Source organism: Orcinus orca, chromosome X, assembly GCF_937001465.1.
Source record: "Orcinus orca chromosome X, mOrcOrc1.1, whole genome shotgun sequence".
NCBI lineage: Eukaryota > Metazoa > Chordata > Mammalia > Artiodactyla > Delphinidae > Orcinus > Orcinus orca.
Genome location: NC_064580.1, coordinates 97,214,848 through 97,238,358, shown reverse-complemented (window position 1 = coordinate 97,238,358; position 23,511 = coordinate 97,214,848). Strand labels below are relative to the sequence as shown.

The window sequence follows — 23,511 nt, the reverse complement described above, 5'->3', positions numbered from 1 at the left end:
AAACTGCTACAAAACCGCCTCTTACGTTTCTACACATCATTATTTACTGAATATTACTGTATACACTATGCACCAATACATGCATATTGCTATATAGGGTTACCTGCTCAGGAATCATATAAACAGTATTCAGAACCTATCTATGAAACAGAAACAGAATCAGGGACATAGAGAACAGACTGGTGGTTGCCAAGGGGGAGGGGAGTGGAAGAGGGTAGGAGTGGGAATCTGGGATTAGCAGATGCAAACTGGTGTATATAGAATGGATAAACAACAAGCTCCTACTGTATAGCACAGAGAACTATATTCAATATGCTGTGATAAACCATAATGGAAAAGAATATGAAAAAGAATATATATGTATAACTGAGTCACTTTGCTGTATAGCAGAAATTAACACAACATTGTAAATCAACTATACTTCAATAAAAAAATTTAAAAAGTATTCAATTGTCAATGTAAAAGATTTTCAAAAGTACTATTTTTTAAAATAACATTGAGATAAAATTCACCTTTTCTAAAGCGCGTAGTTTAGTGGTTTTTAGAATAATCATAAAGCTGTGCAAGAATGTATTCATCACCTTTGAAAGAAATCCTATGCCCATCAGTAGTCACAGCCTCTTCCCCCTCCACCCACCCCCCTGGCAACCACTAATTTACTCTCTGTTTCTGTGAGTTAGCATATTCTGAACATTTCATATAAATTTTCCTCCGAACACTGCTTTAGCTGCATCCCATAACTTTTGGTATATTGTTATTTCATTTTCCTTTATCTCAAAGTATTTTCTAATTTCCTTTGTGATTTCTTCTTTGACCCATTGATTATTTAGCAATGTGCTGTTTAATTTACACATATTTGTGAATTTCCCAAATATCTTTCTGTTATTACTTCCTAATTTAATTCCACTGTAGTTGAAGAACATACTTTGTATGATTTAAATCCTTTCAGATTTATTGAGACTTGTTTTATGGCCTAACATATGATCTGTCATGTAGAACATTACATGGGACCTTGAGAAGAATGTGTATTCTGCTGTTGTTAGATGGAGTAGATTAGATGTGTAATTATTTGTAGTGCCTGTCATTCAAGTCTTCTCTTTCCCTGTTGGTCTTCTGCCTAGTTATTCTATCCATTACTGAAGGTGGGGTATTGAAGTTTTCGACCATTATAGTTGAATTGTTTATTCCTCACTTCAGTTCAGTCATTTCGTGCTTCATGTATTTTGGTGCTCTGTTGTTAAGGCACAGATATGTTTTAATTGTTATATTTTATCATTATGAAATGTCCTTCTTTGTCTCTAGTAACAAGTTTTGTCTTAAAATCTATTTTTTCTGATATTAGTATAGCCACTCCAGTTCTCTTTTGGTTACTAACTGCATGGTAAATCTTTTTCATCATTTTACTTTCAACCTATTTATGGTTTTGAATGTAAATTATGTCTCAAACAGCATAGAGCTGAATGTTTTTAAATCCATTCTGCCAATCTCTGCCTTTTCCTTTGAGTGCTTAATCTACTTACGTTTAATGTAATTATTGGTAAATTAGGAATTACATCTGCCATTTGCTATTTTCTATATGTCTTATGTCTTCTTTTTGTCCCTTCACTCCTGTATTTCTGCCCTTTTTATCTTAGATATTTTTCCAGTATACCATTTTAATTCCCTTGTTGTATTTTTTACTAATTTTATTTCGAGTTATTTTCTTAGTGGTTGCCCTGGGGATTACAATTAACATTTCAACACAATCTACTTTGGATTAATAGCAACTTAATTTCAACTTTATATAAAATTTTTGCTATTGTATTGCTATATCTCTGTTCCTCCCCCCCTTTGTGCTCCTATTCACATACAAATTACATCTTCATGCATAATAAGTCCATCAACACATCTTGATAATTACTAGTCCATGCAGTTGTCTTTTGCACTCTTTTTTTTTTTTTTTTTTTTTTGCCGTACGCGGGCCTCTCACTGTTGTGGCCTCTCCCGTTGTGGAGCACAGGCCCCGGACGCGCGGGCTCAGCGGTCATGGTTCATGGGCGCAGCCGCTCCGCGGCATGTGGGATCTTCCTGGACCGGGGCACAAACCCGTGTCCCCTGCATCGGCAGGCGGACTCTCAACCACTGCGCCACCAGGGAAGCCCCATGCAGTTGTCTTTTGAATTGGATAATAGAAGAAAAGAGTTAGAAAAATTAATTTATAATTTCTTTTGTATTGACCTATGTATTTACCTTTACCAGTGTTCTTTATTTCTTATGTGGATTGCTGTCTACTGTCCTTTCATTTCTCCCTGAAGGATTCTCTTTAGTATTTCTTATAGGACGTGTCTGCTAGCTCTGTCTTTGTTCATCTGGGAATGTGTTGATTTCTCCTTCATTCTTGAAGGATAATTTTCCTAGATTTCCTTAAATGCTTTGATCCAATAAGTCTCCCAGCCTTTGCTGAAGGGCTGTGTGTGTGTGTGTGTGTGTGTGTGTGTGTGTGTGCGTGCGTGCGTGCGTGCGTGCGTGCGTGCGTGTGTGTGTGTGTGTGTGTGTGTGTGTTGGAGCCTGATTTCAATGCTCCGTCAAGCAGCTTGCCTCAGGCTTCACTTGCTGTTTGCACAGGGCCTCAAGGCCAACCAGAGGTGAGAGATTAGGAACTTCTCAGGTCTTTTCTGAGAATATACCCAGTCCTGAACATGTGCCTGGCCTTAGAGATTCCTGGGAATATTTTCAGAACTTTTCAAAGGCCCCTATGGACATGAATTCTCCAGCTTTTCCTTTTAAGGTTTTGAGCAGCTTCATTTGCCCCAACTGTTTCCCCCGCGTTAGGCAGCTGTGATTTTAAACAATTGCAGCTGATTAATGCTCCCTGAAAAGGCTGTTCACAGTGAGTGTGCTCTGAGTCAGGTCAAATAAAGAAGAGCCCCACAAGTGGGAGCTACCAGACAAGTCAAATAGTGACAGTTCTCTGGGAATAGGGCATTTGGGGGAGCTCCAAGCCTATTCTGCATCCTCCAGTGGCTGCTAGGTTTTTTTCAGAGACTGTAGTTGTGAGGCTGTTGGTTTTCAGAGATACCCTGGAGCCGGGGAGAGGGAGAATAGAAATAGGGCAAGTTAAAGCACCCCAAATTTCGGTATTCTTACTGAGATTAGGCCATTTTTCTTGAATAAACATTTTTTGGATTGTTGCAAGCCTTTGGTTAATTTCCAGAGTTCTGAAAAAGTTGATTTTGACAATTTTTTCCAGTGTTACTTGTATTTATGTAGGAGTAGATTTTCAGAGTCTTTCTCCACTATTCTTGAAGTCTAGAGCTCAAAGATACTTTGACTATGTTCAATTTTCATTTTACTCAGTTTACGGAGAACTGAATGCCTTCAGAGATGCAACTCCATTGTATGCCACTTTGCCTCAATTCAATTTTATGTGTGTTTTTTATTGTCCTCCTGTCGTTTCCTCAGTGTTGTACTTCCTACCTGTTTATCAGTTTTCTAAGCGATGTTGTTTGGTAGTTTAGAGCAAGAGTACCAAATCATGTGTATGGCCTGGTCGTTTTGGATGGCCCCCTGAAGTAAAAAATGTTTCTTACATCTTTAAAGCATTGTAAAAGAAACAAAACCCAAACAAACAAACTGTGTGACAGAGACCATATGTGACCAGCAAAGAGAGCCTAAAATATTTACTATCTACCCCCTTACAGAGCAAGTTTTCCAACCCCTGATTTACAGTGTAGGGATTATGGGTTGGTGAGAAATGTATCTATTTGCTATAGTTGCCTTTGTTGTGTTTTTTAATGAATCAGTCTTTCTTTAAGAGTCCTCAGAGCTGGTAGAGACCTTACAGATTGTACATTCTGTATTTTCTTGATGAAGAAACCAATACTCAAAGACTTATTCAATGTCACAGTACTACTTAACCAGGAGTAAGACCTCAAGTTTCTGAATACACTTTACTTCTCTTTCCATTCTAAGCGGCCTAACAGACTTCCTGCCCCTTCTTTCTCAGCAAAAAGCATTCTGTGTTAGATAAGTAAGTCCCTCTCCTCCCCATTCTTGTCCCCCTTCCTCATCTTCACTTTTTCCTTTACCTCAAGGAGAAGCTGCATTCTCTAATTTTCTTGGGCTATGTGCTACTGAAGTTCTCTGTTTCCATTACCAAAGAGAGTCTCTTAAATATCCAGAGACTTGACCCTAACATTTCCAGTTTCCTTTAGTATTTTGCTGATAATGTAAATGAAAACAGTGGTTCTCAAACTGTGTTTCATTTGGGGATGGGTGAGATTCTGCCTCCCCCACGTCTGGTTCAACCAAAACAACTACACTTTTATTTATTTCATATATTTGGCTTCCAAGAAAAATTTCATTTGAATAGAGAATTTAAAAGAGAAGCGAGAGAGAGATGGAGAGAGAGATTTGAAAAGCTCTGATTTAGACAATGGGTGAAGTAAGTCCAGGAGTAATCACAAGGATCTCCAAATAGAGCTCTGGGAACGGTGGGAAAAAAACAATGCCATATCATCCCATCTCCCCAAGACACAGACAAGGCTTGGGGCACTATTGGAGCCATGAATCCTAATTCCTGGTGGGAACTGGAAGCATTAAGAAATAAATTGGACTTAGGTGATGGGGTACATTTTCTGGGTTAGCCACTTGTTCAGGGCCTGGCAGCTCTCTGGGGGCCTGAAATGAACCCATAACTGATATACATCCACAACTGATTTTTGACAAAGGTACAAAAGTCAATCAGTGGAAGAAAGATAGCTTTTTCAATAAATGGTGCTGGAGCAATTAGATGTCCCTAGGCAAAAAAATGACCCCTAACCCAAACCTCATATCTTATGTAAAAATTAACTCAAAAATGGATTATAGATGTAAATGTAAAGCATTTAGAAAGGAAACATAGGAGGAAATCTTCTGATCTTTGGCTAGGCCAAGAGTTCTTAGATTTGACAACAAAAGTGCAACCCATAAAAGAAAAAAATGATAAATTGGATAAATTGGACCTCATCAAAATTAAAAACTTTTGCTCTGTCAAAGACCATGCAAAAGTTATGAAAAGACAAGCTACAGACTGCAAGCCACATATCTAACCAAAGCCATATATAGAATATGAAAATAACTGTTAAAACTCAACAATAAGAAAAATCCAATTAGAAAATGAATAAAAGACATGAAGAAACATTTCTGAGGAATTGTTTCTTCAGTTGAACTCAGGAGGAATTATAGATGTCAACTATGCCCATGAAAAGATGTTTAACGTCACAGTCATCAGAGAAATGCAAATTAAAACCACAATGAAGGTCTTCCCTGGTGGCGCAGTGGTTGGGAGTCCGCCTGCCGATGCATGGGATGCGGGTTCGTGCCCTGGTCCAGGAGGATCCCACATGCTGCGGAGCGGCTGGGCCCGTGAGCCATGGCCGCTGAGCCTGCGTGTCCGGAGCCTGTGCTCCGCAACGGGAGAGGCCACAGCAGTGAGAGGCCCACGTACTGCAAAAAAAAAAAACCAACCACAATGAGGTATCACTACAAATCCACAAGACTGGCTAAAATAAAAAGTAGTGGAAACACCAAATACCGGTGAGGATGTGAATAAACTGGATCACTAATACTTTTCTGGTGAGAATATAAATGGTACAGTCGCTCTGGAAAACATGGCAGTCCTTACAAAACTAAACATGCAATAATACACAACTTAGAAGTTGTACTCTTGAGCATTTATCCCAGAGAAGTGAAAACTATGTTAACCCAAAAACCTGTACATGGATGTTTATAGCTGTGTTATTTGTAATAGCCTAAAATTGGAATCATCCCACATGCCCGTCAACCGATGAATGGTTAAACAAACTGTGGTACATCCACACTATGGAATATTGCTCGACAATATGAAGGAGTGAACTACTGTTAAAGGCAGCAGCTTGATGAATCTCCAGGGAATTACGCTGATGGGAAAGGCCAATCCCCAAAAGTAACATACTGTATGATTCCATTTGTATAACATCTGAAATGACAAAATGGTAGAGGTGGAAAACAGAATATTGGTTGCCAAGGCTTAGGAATGGGGTAGGGGTGGATGTAGCTATAAAGGGGTAGCACGAGGGAGCCCTTTGGTAAGGCTACAGTTCTGTATCTCGACTGTGATGATGGTCACACAAATATACACATATGGTAAAGTCCCATAGGACTACACTACACACACACACACACACACACACACACACACACACACACACACACACGAGTGCGTGGAAAACTGCAGATGTTACCACTGGGGGAAACTGAATGAAGGGTACATTGTACAAGGCTACCTCCCTGTACTTCAACTTCCTGTGAATCTATAATTATTTCAAAATAAAAATTATAGAAATTATTAGTTTTTGAAAAAGCATCCATATAATCTTGCCCATTCCAGAGCCCAAGATGTTAAGAATAGGAGAGTTAACTTTATCTCTTATCTTCTTACAGGACCTGTACCTGCCTCTGTCCTTGGATGACTCAGACTCACTTGGTGATTCCATGTGAAGGAGGAGAATGTTCAGAGTCCAGAGTACAAGCTTACCGTTACAATAGGGTACTTCTGCTCAAGTGTCCAACAGGGCTATTGGTGCTTTCAAGTTTTTATTTTGTTGTTGTTGTTGTTACTTTTAAAAACACACTGTAATATGTTGGGTTTATTTTCCTGTGATTTGTCATCTGGGCCACTGATCCACAGTTACCAATTATAAGAGATAGATTGATAACCATCCTTTGGGGTAACTTTCCAAGGATGCGAAATGTGCTAGTCCATGACCTTTCTATTGAATACTTAGGCGCCTGCATTATTTTTCCCCGTCTCACTTTGCTCATACATGACAGTCTTCCTTCTGTAGAAAGTTGTTTACATACATGGCACTTAAGATGTGTGTGGGGGGGAAGAAAACTCATTGGCAAATCCAAGAGTGACAAATACAAGTGCCCCTTGTCTCCCCATCTCAAGAATGCTGGAGGATCCTTGGAAGACGGCAAGGCAGCTCCCCAGCCTGGCTCTTCACTCCCGACTGAACCCCCAGTTTGTTGTTTAGCGCCAATTCTGGCTGTCAAGGGGGAGAGAGAAACACCAGCAACTTGTCATTCTGACACCAGATGCTTAGGACCCCGGTGCAGGGCTACCTTAAAGAAACCAGGCAAAATTGGAAAACACTGTAGACATTTCAGTAGTGTTTATACAGCACAGTGAATTCCTTGTCAACATCTCCACTGGGGCAATTTAGAATCAATAAGCAATTAATAAGAGTTGGGGGTGAGCGGCTTCCATATACCTGATTCCTCTAGGAGGCTGTCTAACACAAACCGTACGGTATCCATCTATCTCTGTTCTATTGAATGCCTTGTCAACAGCTAACACTGAAAACACTGTGAGAATTTGTTTTCAGGTCTGACACCTTTCGGTCGCTTTTTATAGCAAGAAACCAATATCCTTTTTATAAAACCTCGTGTCTATATTTCAGGAGCAAACTCTTCAGGCTCCTTTTTTATAAACTGGTGATTTTTCTTTTGTCTAAAAAACACATGCAGAAAATTTACCAAAAAAAAAATGCAGAAGAATAACGTAGTTTAGAAATCATGCTGTCACTGCCAAACAGAAACCTCCAGGAAAAAACAAAATGAATAGCAGAGGCCAATTCAATAGAATCAGTCTTTTGATAACTTTTTAACAGTTATGCTTACATTAGTAATTTCAATGTGGACCAGACATTCTGATTATATTTTAAATGAAATGTTATGGCATATTTTAAGCAGCTCTTTTTTATCTATAATCCTGATATTTCATACTGAAGACAGAGAGTCCTTTCACTTGTTTTTAACACTAGAAAGGATTTCTCTTTGCTAAGGACTGATCATTTGAAATAGTTCTCAGTCTTTGAGGTACAGGTTCATAACACTGCTTTTTGTCTGTAATCATAGCCCATAATAGCAAAGGCAACTGAATTAAGTGAAAGCCATGCATGCCAGTTCTGTGTTTGCTTTTAGCAGATATGAAGATGTCCTTATTTCTTTGTAATTGTTCAGATAGTTGGAAAGGCGCAGCATTTGAAGCCAAGCTGCCGTTTGGCTATTGAATGACTTGCATTTGTTCCTCCACTTTAACTAGAATGAGCTTGCTGTGTGTGTGTGTGTGTGTGTGTGTGTGTGTGTGTGTGTGTGTGTGTGTGTGTGCGCGCAGCTGCTTCATAATTAGGAGATATTACAGGACACCCCGACATGGATCAGTGACAACTTGGTGGCATTGCTGATGTGCACTGGGTAGGAGGAAACTTGTGATGGAAGGGGTAGATCAGATGCCCCTAGACAAGCTTCAGGTGTCCTTAGCTACATAAAACAGTTTTGGTTCAAGGAAAGCCCAGATGTTGGTAGTATTGATTCCTGGTAAAACTGGTCATTGAAGAACCCAAAATTATGAGAATCTCTTTTTGCCCCTCTCCTTTATTTGTAGGCTGTTAGAAACCATTAAGAAGCCCATTGTACTTAGCCCCTACTTCTTTCTAGAAGTTCAAGGTTTGCTTAGTGCCTGCCAGAGCAATTTGTAGTTAATTGGGAAAAATTGGTACTTGGGTTGGAGGATGTAGAGAGTGGTAGGAGGTCTGTTTCTAAACTGCAGGCCCGATTCCCCAAAGATTTCACCCACAGTCTTTCCCCAGATCTCATTTAGTCCAATTCCTTCAATTTAAGATGAAATGCAGGCTGAGGCAGCCAAATGACCTACTGGTAGAGAGCAGGACCAGAGGAGAAACTCAGATTTCCTCATGTCCATGCTACACCTCTGAGTGTTCCCTTGTTCCCCTGCTTGTGGCATAAGTACCATTAGAAAATATTCAGTGGCCGTATTTTCTTTAGAATGATCTTTCAACCTTCTATAATAATCAAAGAATTCCTATTACTGTCTTCTATAATAATAGAATTTCTACCTTTTAAAAAAATAATAGAATTTCTACCTTTAAAAAAATCAATTATAAGGAAATGTTTCTGTACTGCCACTTTAGGGGAGTTTGGTATAGTTCAAAATTCAAGCCTTTAACAATTGCATTTTAAATTGGCCCATTTTCAAGGCAAAAAGAAATCTGGTTCTTACTGAGCACCTTCACCCCTGTCATTAGTTCTCAATTTTATCCAACCCAGTTTTACTACGAAAATCCCATTGTGTTACCTTCTGCACAGGCAGCAAGTAGCACGTTACTCAGCAAGGATTTGCCGCCACTCCCCCTGCCCCAATCTCCCTCCCTCTAGGACACACACACAGACACACACACAATCCATCTGTTGCTTGTTCCTACCTCCTGATTTTTCTTCCTTACAGAAATAGAAATAGGGACAAAGAAAGGGAAAATGTATATATGGGGCTGGGCTGAACAACTTCCTAAGTAGTGTTAACTAGGGGTAAATTGAGAGAAAAGTTCCTTTTCTCTTCACTGTTTTGGAAAGGATAGCCATTAGCATGACTGCTTTGTGTCCTTAAGGACTTTAGTGTTAGCCTAGATTGAATCATAGAGTTTTCTAGCTGGAAGGAACCTTAAGATCATATCATCTACTCCAAATTCCTCGTTTTCAGGCCAGGAACGGAGATGCAGAGGTAAAGTAATTTCCCCAAGGTCACACAGCCGGCTAGGGGCAGAGCTAGGATTAGAACCCACATCTCCTGGCTCTTATTCCAAGGCCTTTTCCCACTGAACTGTATTGCCTTCCACTAGGCTCCTGAGAATTCTTTCCCAGGGTCATGTTGCATCTTGGAGCCATGTGCCGCTGCCCTGATCTCAGTGGGAAATCCACCCAGCAACCTAATACGGCTCTTTCTCCCTATATTCACATGGTTCCCATCCACATGGACTGCAGATGTCCCCAAAGAGAAGGAGGCATTGAGGACCAACAGGAACAGTGGGGTTGCTGACCTTGTCTATCCAACACAGGGGATCATTGCCCTACCTTGAGGAGCCCTCAGAACAGCCCCCGGAGCTCCTTCCCTGTTCAGATGGGATGGGGGAAGACTGGTGTCCCCTGTCGGCTCACTTCATCTCATCTCATACTGGTTGGTCTTTGTAGGCTGAGAGAAATGTTTCTTGTTCCTAGAGCAGGGGAAAGAAGGATGGGAGAGAGGAAGGGAGGGAAGAATAATAGCTTTGTTCATCCTGACTTTCTGAGATGACTTTGAAGTATTTTTTTTAAATGAGTGTGGCTATCATTCACTGGCAATGATTTCTTTTAAAATATGGGAGTGAGACAAACTAGAGAAAATAACCTGACCTTGCCCTGGTTGCCCTCATCCACAATGTCCCCATAGCCATCCTGCCCTGATGGGGACAGTTTCCAGGTATAAGCAAGGGGCTTTGGGACTGAAATGTACCCTGGCTGATGTTAAACATTGACTCCTTGTGTTTGCACTAAAATAGCAAGCTATGTGCTCTACACACCATACTTATCTTCTTGTGTACACTGCTCCTGTGGCCTTCCATGGCAGAAACCAGGGCAACAAGGTCTGAAGACGTAGTTTTCCTCACAGCAAGGTTCTTCCTGGGAACTAGGTATTCGTTAGTTGAGTTCCAAAAGACCTCCTTCTGGGCTTACCCCACTCCTCAGGAAATTCTGTCTCCTTCCTGCTTTTCCTCCTCAATCAGAAGTAACCAAGGAACCTCAAAGGAGATGTGTTGTTATCAGAAGAAGGCAAGAAGAAGGGGTCTGAGCCTCTAGATCCTTCTTTGAATCACCCAACCCAAGTCTTAGACCAGCAATCCAGTGCTTACCTTGGACAAAATTGTGTCTACTTCTTAGTCCCTTCAGTACTCTGGATGGACATGTCCCCATTCCCCCTCAGATTTTTTTCTAAATAGCTTATCCTTTTTTAAAAATGCATCTACCAAGGGCACAAGCATGCCCAATTCTCCAAGATGAGCTCCAGCACACTGATGAGAATGTTCCCCAAGCTCAGTGCACCTCAAAAACATCTATGCCTACAGACTTCCCCAGACTGATGCACTGGGACGGTGGGGTTTGAATGACCTCCTTCACTGTCCAGTTTGCCATGGGAATAAAAAGCATGGATATTTCTTTTAAAGAAAACATTGGAACTTGTCCTTGGCCACATGGGGCCACTTGGATTTCGAAGACCAGGCCTCACTCATGTATTGTCTTCATTGCATTAAGAGATTTGGCTTTGAGGCCTAGGCTGGCTTCCTAAGTAAACCATCACTGTTTTGAAGCTCATCTGGGACTGGGGAGGGGTTAGAGTCCTATGTTTTAGTACCAGGAAACTAGATAGAATAAAGGCCTAGCCGTTGATATGCCGGAAGTGACCTGAGACCTCCTGTGTAGCCATGGAGCCTTGCAATTGCTGGGCTTCCTAGGTCCCTCTCCTGGTATGAAACTTTGAGGCTGTCACACTTCTGCCTCTGCCCAAGAAGGAGACCCCATATGTAACCTCATCCACTGTTCTGTGATTCCATGCAGGGTTTCCTCTTCTTCGTAGTTGTGACCACCTGGAGCAAGAATCCTGCCTTGATTCCTCTCGCCTACCTTTTGGCTGGAGGTACATCTCCAGCATTTTCTCTGGCTTCTGGTGGCCCAGACCCAGTCCAGTGCTGTTAACCCTCAATGGATTACCCTTAGTCAGCCCTAAGCACTATGATCATGGACCAAGAGAACACAAATCATTGCTTAAAAATGAATTCCCAATTTTATTCTTCCTCTGGCTAGCAGAAGTCACTTCCCTAGTAGATACAAGGCTGGAGGTTCTCGCCATACAGCAGCCAAGATACATCCTTAGGGAGGAAAATGCACAGAGCACTGGCTCCAGCGGGCCACCTACTGTGGACTGAGACTTGACAGCTTCTCCCAGCCCCCTCCACTTTTTCTTTTCAGAGACCAGAAGGCTCCTTCTCCATCAGCCGGTCTTTCAGTATGTCTGGCTAAAGAATTTTGCTCCTCCTGTCTCTTCAGGAGAGGGTGACTTCCTCTTCTGTCTCTCCCACCCTGGTCCCCAAGCTTATCTCCATCCTCAAAGATCTAGTGTGGTCTTTATACTTAGCCTCTTGGTGTTTCTTCCTGCTTGTTTTCTGTTACGGATCCGAGCAGGCCTCTCACTGTGGCCTAGGCAGTGCGACACTGGTTATCATATGACAAGACTCTTGAGCCCCTACCCCTTCTAACTGCCTAACTTTTTATTCCTTAGTCTTTAGGCTTCAACATCTTCTGGAATCAGAAGCAGTCTTGTCTTACATTGGTCGCCCGGGGCTAGGGGAGTATGGAATTCTCATTGGGAATTAAGGCATCTTCCTGCCCCAGATGAGAACGACAGACTAATTGGGAGAGGACAGATAGCACAACAGAAGTCAGAGCAAACATCTTGTAAACTAAGACAAAGACTTAGAGGCACTGGAACTTTTCATTTATGGGTTAATAACCTGAGGAAATCAATGGCTTTTTGCCGCTCTCTACCTTACCTCCCCTGTGTATCTCTTAGTCTTTTCTTTCTCTCTCTACTTCACCATATTTGCTCTCAGTTTTATACTCTGTTTTATCACGCTCTCTTTCCACAGTACAAACATCTCTCCTTTGTCCTCTGCAATTCTTCTCTCTTTTATTCTCTCCCTTTTTAATTTTTTTCCTTCCTCCTTATCTAGGTGTTGGACATATGCCTCTTCTTAGCCCTGTGATTTTGCCTTGGTGATGAGAGGTTATTTCCAGACTCAACGAGCCCTGATCCTACCTGAGTCCCGTTAGAAGTTTGTTGGTGGGAATCAATCCGATCCTGGCCCTTTCTTCAACATTTTCAGTTGTAATTCCCCGAAGCAGATCCTCACAAGCAGTTTCCCTATAACTCACGTATCTTTGGGTCTTTGCCTTCCAGGCATTGTACAGAACACTTTGTGGTTCCTTTTAGTCCACCATTTTGTGGAGCAGTGAAGTGTGCTCAGAGAAATAATCAGCTGAACAGAATCCACCTATGAATTCGTATCAGCTAAATACTATGAATTGATTTTGTTTAATTTGCTCATAACTTTAAAAGCTGCAATACAATATAGTGAGAAACCACAGGTAATTTCTCCTGTCATTTGGTGTTGGGTGGGGGAACAATTTGTTTAAAGTTTTACTGTTACACAATAAGCTCTCTATAATAACCTTATACACATAAGGCTTGCCAAATATTGAATTTTTTTAAGTTAAACTGATAGGCAATTGGGGTTGGGTTAAATGTTAAGGGTATTTAGCAATTCCATAATATAAAAAGAAATAGTCACATAATTGAATCGTATTTTTCCTTCTGTTACTAAATCCACCTAAACATTTACTATTGACGCCAACTGTTCATGATCCTGTGCAGGCAGTCCATATAAGAGTAATTAATGGAACTAAAGAAGCCATCTTGTAGGTTCTAATTTATTCAGCAGGGTGCACAGCCCTTGGGAATGTCACTGCTTAGCGATGCCGTATGGAATGCCCTTTCCAATGCCGTTTCTTTATAAGTTCTCTTGAAGGGATTTGAGCAAGTAAGAGGTTATACCAAAATGTCTCCAACGTACGGTCCTGTAATACATTGCAGCTTGAAGCCAATGATCCCTTATGACTTGTACACAACTAATGCATGTTTTGATTGAATTTCACATCTCTCATGTGTGGTAAGTTCTTTAAAACGTTTTCGGTCACCTTTTTGTGCCATTAAACTTGTACAGAAAACGCTTTTATGGCCATTTTCAAAGGGAGAAAGTTTAAAATGGAAACAGCCCACCCTTTCTGCCCTATAGCTGTAGTTAGAACTCAGTTACTGTAGCAAAACAGCTGTAATTGGTGGTTGTAGTGTTAGAGCCGTTAGCTTGCTAGTGACTAGCTTTGGAGAGTAAATGCATGGTATTGTACATCACATTTCTTAAATAACTCATTTTAACCTCTGAAAAGAATATATTCTTCCTTGTGGTCCCTCTTCCCTCCCTTGCCTTCTCCCTCCCGCTGCTCCCAGGTGTCTTACGGTTGTAAATAACTGATTTAGGGGCCAATAATTTTTGCCAAGTCAAGTCAGCAAAGAACAAACAAACCAAAAAGGGGGGGGGGGAGATATTTCTCAACATTCTCTCAGTAGTTATTGACCATTTCCCAAGGATTGGCATTGTGATCAAAGACCCGGCTCCCCTTTGCATAAAAATCATGGCAACCTGGGAGCCTCTTTGGCCATCTGATGACACTGCAGAATTGAATAGTTCTCAGAATCACATATCATCTAAAGACAGTGAACAAAGATGTCCCTTATCCTTGCAGAATTTTTGAAATATTCAGAGGTCCTCAGAAGGCTCTGCTTGACCAGTGACCAATAACTATTTTTAAAACAGAAAAGGAAAACAGAGAAAGACAGTAGATATTTAGGGATTTTTAGCTGCCCCTTTAGAATAGTTATAGCCAGAAAAGACAAGGACCTGGGTTTATACGCATTGCTGTTGGTTTCCCACGCAATGCCTAGCCCGCTCTTAGGCTGTGATTCAAAAGCAGTGTTCCAAGAAGGCATCCTCCTTTATGGTTTGCTGTTCCCACTTGGACTGGTAGGTTTGGCGAGGCCCATGTAAGCCAGCTGGAGCGGACCCTTTTCATCTCCTGTGCCTGTTAATATCCCTCTTCCTCCCTCCGCAATTTGATGAGGGCTTTCTTTGGTCAGAGGACTTCAAAGTCTAGAGAAGTTCCCCATGTGTGTAACGTGTTGTGAACTGTGAGTGCTGCGGATTCACAGCGTTCAACACCGGGCAGCCACGGAGCTGCTCTTGCAATCATTTTGGCTCTCAAGCTCTGTTCTTCATTTCATTCTCATTTCTGTGTACATTTGCAAGATGTGTGTAATGTCATTTTCCAAAAATAAAATTTGATTTCAATATTTCTGGCTGACATTCTCTCTCTCTCTCTCTTTTCTTTTTTAAAGCATTGAACCGATGATCATATAACCACAAAATTTCCAAGCTGGCAGAAAAACTTATAACTTATATTATATTTTATCTGACCCCTTAATTTTATAGATGAGGAAGCTGAGGATCAATGTATAATGGAAACACCGTAACTAACAGCACAGCACATTTGCAACATATATGATCTCAGATCTCCCTTCCAGAGTTGAGCAGGAATCAAATGAACTCTTTATGCTTACCATGCTTTGGCCAAGGTCAGTCTGTGCCAACGGCATAGGTGGTCACTTCTAGTACTGTGATTTCAGTGGCCCAAGAAAGACTCCATGTGGGTTCCTTGAAAATACCTCTACCTGCTGCCTGCAATTCCTTGGACAGTGTAGCTCTTCTCCCTCCGTAGGTTGATGTGCAGCTACTCTCTGGGAGAGGGAACACCTACGTATCATGTCACCTTCAGGCGTAAGTGATAAATTGAATATTTTTCTCAGATAGGGTTTCATTAACAACACAAGGTACAGGGCTTGTGAAGAGGTTGATGGAGAGGGAGGGAGGAAACGGCACAGAAAGAGGAGGCGGAGATCCTGGAAAACAGTTTGGCCAACTTCACTGTGCAGGCCAACCCTACAGCTCCCATCTGACCTGTATCTGGAGAAGCAAAGATGCCAGCAGCCTAGGTATTTGCAAGGACTAAGATGATTGCGGATGCTTCCTCCATACAGTATTTTATCAACTAGCCCCGTGACCATCACTCTGGTGGAGACAATGAAAGTATATGGGGAGGACTTCTTAGTGTTCCTAATCCAAAGAAAAGTTAGATACAACAACAAGACTGTCCAGGCCAGTGTTCATTCCCAATATCATCAGGCCCTTCTCATCACTGATTTCTCATGATGTCACTTTCTCCCACCTTGGTCTATCCTGGTCTCCACTGCAAGTAAAATCTTTCTAAAGAATCATTTTGATTGTGTCATTCCTCTGACCAGGAACTTATGATCGTTGTCTATTGCGCATCAGATCAAGTCCGGCTCCTTTTCATGGTTTTTATCAAAACATCTCTGGAGAAATGACTATGTTCCAGGTTCCCTGCCAAGGTATCTGCGAGATCGAGGTCTTGGTCTTAGGACTCCAGGAGTTTTAGTCTAGACCTGTTAATAAATGAGCCCAGTGCAAACGAGCGAGTGCTGTGGAAACACCAAGTGTGGTACAATTAATGTCCCAGGAAGATGAAGGTCAGGAAAACATCACGGAACTGGCAGGATTTGAGAACAGATTAAGGGCTTTCCAGGTGGGCAGCGAGCATTCCAAGCAGACGGAATAGCATGAGAAATGGCCCTCCCTGAGAACCAAAAATTACCTGAGGTGGCAAGGTTATAGGCCCCGTACACAGCGTTCTGGGAGGAATTATAGTTTGGGTGGGTTTAGACCAGTGGTTCCCAAATGCTGGTACAGCACCTAATGGTAATCTGTAATAAAACGTTCACCAGATTATGGTGGAAAGAGAAAACTAAGGAAATATCGTGTGGTTTTTCATAGAAAGAAATGTACTCCATTTAAAGGACTATCTTTTGTTTTGCGATCATAGCCTTTTAACACTTTTCTTATTAAAATACTCTTTCTTTTATGAAATGTTGGTCATGGTAGAAGACACGTGTGTGTTTGTCTTTTAATGTCCTAACAAGGCAAATGAAAAAGTGAGTAAACCTAGGAGAGGCTCAGATCAAATCGATATTTCTTTTCTTCTTAGAATTGGATGATCTGTGAACTCTAGAAGTTTGGCAACCACTGGTTTAGACTAAAAGAATGGAGAAATGGAGAAACCAGTATGAGCTAAGTTGAAAGAAAAAAGGTGTTTGGTATTTGAAGGAAGTTCTTCCTAGGAGTACTACTCTCTCTCTCTCTCTCTCTCTCTCTCTTTTATGGTTTCCTTCTTTCAACAGTGGCTACTGAAAGCCTCCCACACTCCAGACCCTATGCGAAGGCCATGGGGATATAGCGATAACGCAGGGTTTCTACCTTCAAGGTGCTCACAGAGCATCAGTACCACCCAGGCACTCGCCAGAAATGCAAATCCTCAGGTCCTACACCGGATTAGAAACTGGGGGAGTAGGGCCCAGCGATTCCTGTTTTTATAAGCTCTCTGGAGAATTCTGAGAACCTGTCTAGTTTGAGAACCCCTGCTCTTGTGAATTCCACTTCCTTTTCACCAGGACTCAGTGAGGATCTAAGTAGCCTACAGGAGCTCATGGGCCGTTTGAATTAGAGCAGTTTGCATCTTGCCCAGCAGAACTAGGCTGTTAACTTTGATAAGATCTCTTTATATTCAGTTTTCTGAAGAAAGACGGCCTTTTCAAGCTTGAGAACAAGCTTGCATATGTAAAGACGTATTGAGAATGGATCTTTGCAACTGTTGCAAGAGTCCAGATGGGGACATGAAAAGAACCTGAATTAAGGCCAGAGCAGTGGAGGTAGAGAGGAGGGAGCTACTGATATAGAAGCATCAGGATCTGGTGGCCGGACTGGGTATATGGGATAATGTGAAAAAGGGAAAGCCCCGACTTGTGCACTTCTGTCCTAGTTTCTGCTGTGCCCAGACTTGGTCCTCTGCTCTGGACAGTTCAGCAGCCTCCTTCTCATCCAGCTCCTCCCCTGACTCGGGCTCTGGCTGTGCCGTGCTCATTCACACTTCACTCTTGCTGACAGAGTCTACCCTTCTTTCTCTGCCCAGAAAAATACCCTCTGAATGCCCTTCCACATTTTCTCCACCTGTCTAAATCTCAGATGTAGCCAAAACCTACCAGCAACGGAACTTAAGGCATATTTATAAGAAAAACAAATCCCAACATGGAGAAAAACTGGCGACTTCCTATCCTGGACTTTCCAGGGCCGTCCTGATCTTAGGTAATTTTTTTCTTTTTCCAAATAAAGGTGATTTGTTAAACATATAACTAAATGGGATTTCGTTTTTAGACCTTTCTTAAAGTTTTTATATAAATACACTCAACAAATGGGAAAACATCCCTTGTCAGGACACACATCCTCAATGAGGGTTTGGAAAATGTGACTCTCTTCCGGGAGAGGCTTTTTCCCCAGGTTTCCTTGTCAACTTTTCCGGCCCCGTCTCCTCGATCCCATCGCCAGTGTGAAAGAGACGCTGCCCCATCTATCTCTAATCCTCCCTTTTCAATGCTCCAAGAGGGTCTTTAAGGTAGTCTGATTGTATCAAGCCTGCTTCAAGGAGACAGTCTTGAGTAAGTAGGTAATTTCTCTTTGAACCCCGGAGGCTACTGATTTTCTCCAATCAAGAAGACTTGGCTTAAGTTGTTGTAACCCCTCTTCGTTCCCTCCACCCCCCACCTGCACAACCCTAGATGCTTCTAAAAATACCCAGTTTAAAGAAGGGTAAGTCCTAGGGGTCTGCATTACGTACCACTATTTACTATCCTCAGTAGTGAACCAGTTGCACACAAAATTGCAGAATGTCAAAGGTGGAAGGGCCCTTATAAACCATTTGTCCAATGTTGCCCAAACTTCCTCAGGGATGTGAGTTACATGGGATACTTGTCACAAATACAAGTTCTGGGGCCCCATCCCAGTCCCACTTGATTAGGGCTCCAGCACAGTGGCCGGGGAAACTATGTACAAGAGCCTCAGTGATTCTTTCATCTGCGAAGTTCCCAGCGCTTCCCAAACTTTACTGTGGATTGAATCGCCTGAGGATCTTGTTAAAAAGAAGATTCTGATTTACAAGGTTTGGGGTGGGGCACAGATTCTGCATTTCTAACAAGTTACCCACAGATACTCCATGCTCCTGGTGCACGGATCGTACTTTAAGTAGCAAAACATTACATTCAAACTCCTCATCGTTCAGAAGAGGAGGAAACTGAGGCCCAGGGAAGGAAAGGAAGTTACCCATTCAGACACTTGGATAGAGGCAGAGATGGGCTAGCACTGGGGACTCCTGGGCCAGTGGTCTTTCCATATGGCCAGGCTGCCTATCACCAGCAGTCACTAAAAGCAGCCCAGCTGTAATGGTACTGTTTCCAATCAAAGGCTAATTGGAAAAATGATGCCTCCTGAAAGGGAAGCAGCCCTGGTTTGTCTCAGTAATGAGTGGACACACTAGCAGGGAGGGGACAAAGGATGGGGGAGGGGACAGAATTTATGTCTCATTTTAATTGAAGAAATGAGCCAAGGTCCCCTTACAAGGAGCCAGGAGGGTTAAGGTCACACAACGTCCTCCTACCTCCTCCAGGAAAAAAAAAAACAAAACTAAGCTAAACTAAATTAAACCAACCAACTAACCAAACAAACAAAAAACCATCACCCAAAACCTTGGGCAAGCGCCATGATGGAGGTGCTGCAAGGAGATGGGAGATCCCAGAGGAGGGGCAGTCTGACTGCTGGGGTGGGCTAATGAAGGCTGCTAGATATTGGAGTTAGAATAATAAAGCATTAATGATGAAGAATGAGCTAAGAATTACCCTGCCTAGAGTAAACCTTTATTTTAATGGTCCCCTTCAGGCACGGGCTTCACTGAGATGAAACTTGAGCCGTGGCTTCAACAAGTTGGAGTTTGTTTGAAGTTGGGGGGCGGGGGCAGGGGCCTTCCAGCCAGAAAGACCTGTATGCACAAAGGCAAAGGGTCTGATCCACGTCCAGTGTATCTGGGGATCAGAAAGTCCTTCAGTGAGGTGGAGGGGTGTAGAGGGCAGGGGAGTGAGTGGATGAAGACCGCGTTGCAAAGGGAAATCGGGATTCATTCATCTGACAAACATACAACATGCTTCATGCTGGGCACTGTATTGGGCCCTAGGGGGTAAACAGACATGGCCCCTGACCTCACAGAGCTCCAAGTCTAGCTAAGGGAGACAGTAATGATAACACAGTGTGACGGGGGAAAATGCAAAACGGCCGGGGAATCATATGGGGCACCTAATTCAGCCTGAGGACGAGTTAGGAGAGCCTTCCCAGAGAAAGTGACATCTTAACGGAAACTTGCAGTTGAATAAAAGCCAGAGGGAGGAAGAATGTTCCAGGTTAGGGGAAAGAATATGTGAAAGCCCTGAGAAAAGTTAGTTGGAGCAACCGAAAGAAATCCAATATGGTTGCACTGTGGAGTGTGTTGCAGGAGAGGCCATGAGCAATGAGGCCAGAGGCAGACAGAGGCCAGAACACACGGGGCCTGTAGGCTACGTTAGGCAGTTTGAACTTCCCCTTTGAAGAGCTCCCAGGGAGGTATTTAAAAGTTTTAAGCAGGAGAGAGAGATGACCAGATAAAAGTTGTAGATAGATCATTTCTGCTGCTGCCCTGTGGAGACTGGACTGGAGGGACACAGGAACAGGAGATAAGGAGAGCATTTGCCCGGGGCATTGACGTCCTTGATCCAGGAGAGAACTGATAACAGCTCGGACAAGGGTAATGGCAGTGCCGAGGTACAGGACAGGGAATCTACAGGGCTTGGTAAAGGATGAAATCTGTGGGAAGGTGAGGGAGAAAAGGTTTTATTTCTGGTTAGAGGGAAGTGAGTCAGAGGATAGGAAGAACTCCAGGCCAGGGAGAGCTGAGGGCCCCTGAAAGGTGTCACCGAGGGAGGGACATTTGGGGGCCTCCTGCTGGGCAGTGGCAGCCTCTCACGCAGCCTGGGCTCTTTGGGGCACAGGGCTACCAGAGGCCAGGGGCGGATGAGGGACTTCTGTTCCCGCCCCTCAGCGCTGTGCAGCCTCTGTGTGGACCGGGCCCTGGCTGGGTGAGCTTCCTTCTGGCTGAAGGGTCTGGGCCCAGAAGGAGAAACTACCAGCGGCCCAGCTCTCCAGAGATGCGCCAGGCACTGAGTCGGCACCGCACATGCTTTATCCCGAGCAAGGCTCATCAAATCCCAGCAGGGTCGGGGTGCTATCCTCATGCCTACAGATAGGAAACGGGGGCTCAGAGAGGTGAAGTGACCTGTCAACAGTCACACGGCCAGGAAGTGATGGTTTGATGGTCTTTCCATTAGACCTTGTTTCTCAGAGAAATTTTGATACCTCCATCAAATGGCCTCTACACTCAGTCCCACCACTATGGCTGCCACAAAAGCAGAGTTTAAACTCGTCTCTGCCTGGGAGGGCAGAGAGGTTGCAAGTGTATTTGAGGATGCTGTATTACAACACCCAAGGCTGAAGATGCTGCAGGATGAAAAGGCACATCTCACAGGCATGGAGGAAGCAGCAAGAAAGTTATGGGGTGTTAAAGGCAGGTGGTACTTAGAATGGGGCACGTTCTCTCTGGAAGCAGTTTGGAGCTAACGGGTAAAGACAAAGCAGTGTAGAAAGAGCTTGGGGGGAACATCACCAGGAGGACTGGAATTCAAGAACACAGAGCTCAAAGGACTTGGAGAAATCACCTAATGAGGCCCCCAGGCATCATTCCTGCTGGGTTCTTTCTTCATTTTATCATATTTTCCTTGTTTTTAAAAATGTGGGCTGGAGTATCAAAGGGCACAGTCAGCAAAGTGAAAAGGCAACATATGGCATGGGAGAAAATATTTGCAAATCATATATCTGATATGGGGTTAATATGCGGGACACATAAAGAACTCTTACACTTCAACAACAACCAAATAACCCAATTAAAATATGGGCAAAGGACTTGAATAGACATTTCTCCAAAGAAGATATACAAATGGGCAGGAAGCACATGAAAAGATGCTCAACGTCACTAATTATTAATCAAAACCACAGTGAGATACCCCTTCACACCCATTAGGATGGCTGCTATGAAAAAAAACACCCAGAAAATAACAAGTGTTGGCAAAGATGTGGAGAAATCGGAACCCTTGTGCCTCGCTGCTGGGAATGCTGCAGCCACTATGGTAAACCGTATGGCAGTTCCTCAAAAAATTAAAAATAGGATTACCATATGATTCATAACCCCATTTATGAGTATATGTCCACAAGAATTGAAAGCAGGGCCTCAGTGAGATATTTTCATGCCTATGTTCATAGCAGCATTATTCAAAAGAGCCAAAAGGTGGAAGCAACCCAAGTGTCCACAGACAGACAAATGGATAAACAAAATGTGGCATAAACATAGAACGGAATATTATTCAACCTTAAAAAAGAAGAAAATTCTGACATATGCTACAATATGGATGAACCTGGAGGGCGTTATGCTAAGGGAAAGAGGCCAGTGATGAAAAGGCAAGTGCTGTATGCTTCATCTCTATGAAATATCTCAAATAATCATATTCATAGAAACAGAAGGTAGAACGGTGGTTACCAGGGGCTGGGGGCAGGAGAAAAGGGGAGTTGTGTAATGGGTCTAGAATTGCAGTCATGCAAAGATAAAAATTTCTGGATACCTGTTTCAGAACAACGTAAATATACTTAATACTACTGAACCCTATACGGTTGACCCTTGAACAACATGGGTTTGAACTGTCAGGTCTACTTAATACATGGATTCTTTTTTCAATAGATACATATTATAGTATTATGATTCTCAGTTGGTTGAATCTGTGGTGCAGAACTGTGGATATGGAGGGTGGGTTTTCAACTGCCCGGAGGGTCAGCACCCCTTAACCCCTGTGTTGTTCAAGGGCCAACCGTACTTAAAAATGATTAAGATGGTAAATATTATGTTAAGTATATTTTATCACAATTACAGTCTTTAAAAAATATTAAATGTGGGCTGGAATCGATATTTCGGGGAGTTCCTTCTCTCTGTAGAAACCTCAGCTCCACTTTCCCCTGTTTTTCTGAGCCTCTTCCAGAAAACTTTTTCAGACAATGGGAAGAGTGGGAATGATTCTCTGACCAGGCCACTTCCAAATCTCCTCCCTCCCTCCCCAGCCTGCAGAGTCCCTCCTCTTTCGCTTACACCCGATGGATGTTCTTAGCCTGTTTCCAGTGTGTTCGTGGAATGTGCATTCTCAGAGGTACTGGATGAAGGCTGTTGACGAGGAGAAAGGTGTGGACAGCTTGTTCCAGCCCTGTAAGTTACAAGGAGCTCTGGGCTTGTCCAGCAATAGCATAGCTTTGTAGATTTCAGGCAAGCCTATGCTTCCTCTGAAATGTTCTTTCACTGCAGGTACAAAAACACAGTAAACCACGATCCAAAAAAACCCTGTCCACCCGTGAATGGTGCTTTGTAAGCTGGTTAATGTATAACACTTTAGAAAGCTGGGCAGGGAGCATGTTTGCTTTTCCAACAGGAACCACATCAGGGGTGTCAGATGCCAATAATCCCAGGATTCTGTGGTCATAGGCTTTGAATCTGCAGCCAAACTTTGGCATCCAGACGTAGAGGCCAGTGATTTCCAACCTTTTCACCACCAAGGATCCCTTTTATTACTTTTTCCCCTGTGGGCCTCACATTTGGAAAAATTTTTATCTAGCGAAGCTACATTTATTATGGAATAATTCATTTTCCCAATTTTTGACTCACTCGGTGCTTCTGATCCGCGTGAGATAACCACACCAAGCAGTCAAAAGCAAAGAAACGTGATATTGTACTTAGCTCTCTGTGGCTTTGTCTTGGCTGTATGTGCAATTTCTAGGAGACTTTTTAAAAAATATTCAAAAAATAGCTTAAGAACACCAGTTACTCCCTTTAGAGACCTGCAGATTGCGAACTGCCGGTACAAGGTAG

At 42.8% G+C, this 23,511-nt stretch overlaps 1 protein-coding gene across 4 annotated transcripts in view; it reads left to right on the top strand.

The window, feature by feature from the left end:
• The window catches only part of DCX (doublecortin), a 338,315-nt gene extending 323,447 nt beyond the window's left edge, over nt 1-14,868 (top strand). For all 4 annotated transcript variants that reach the window (XM_049704493.1, XM_049704492.1, XM_004281546.3 and 1 more), the window contains one exon: nt 6,442-14,868. In XM_049704493.1, the coding sequence (XP_049560450.1) occupies nt 6,442-6,498 (57 nt within the window). In that variant the 3' untranslated portion in view covers nt 6,499-14,868. The remainder of the gene's footprint in view (nt 1-6,441) is intronic.
• The last annotated feature ends 8,643 nt before the right edge of the window (nt 14,869-23,511 follow it).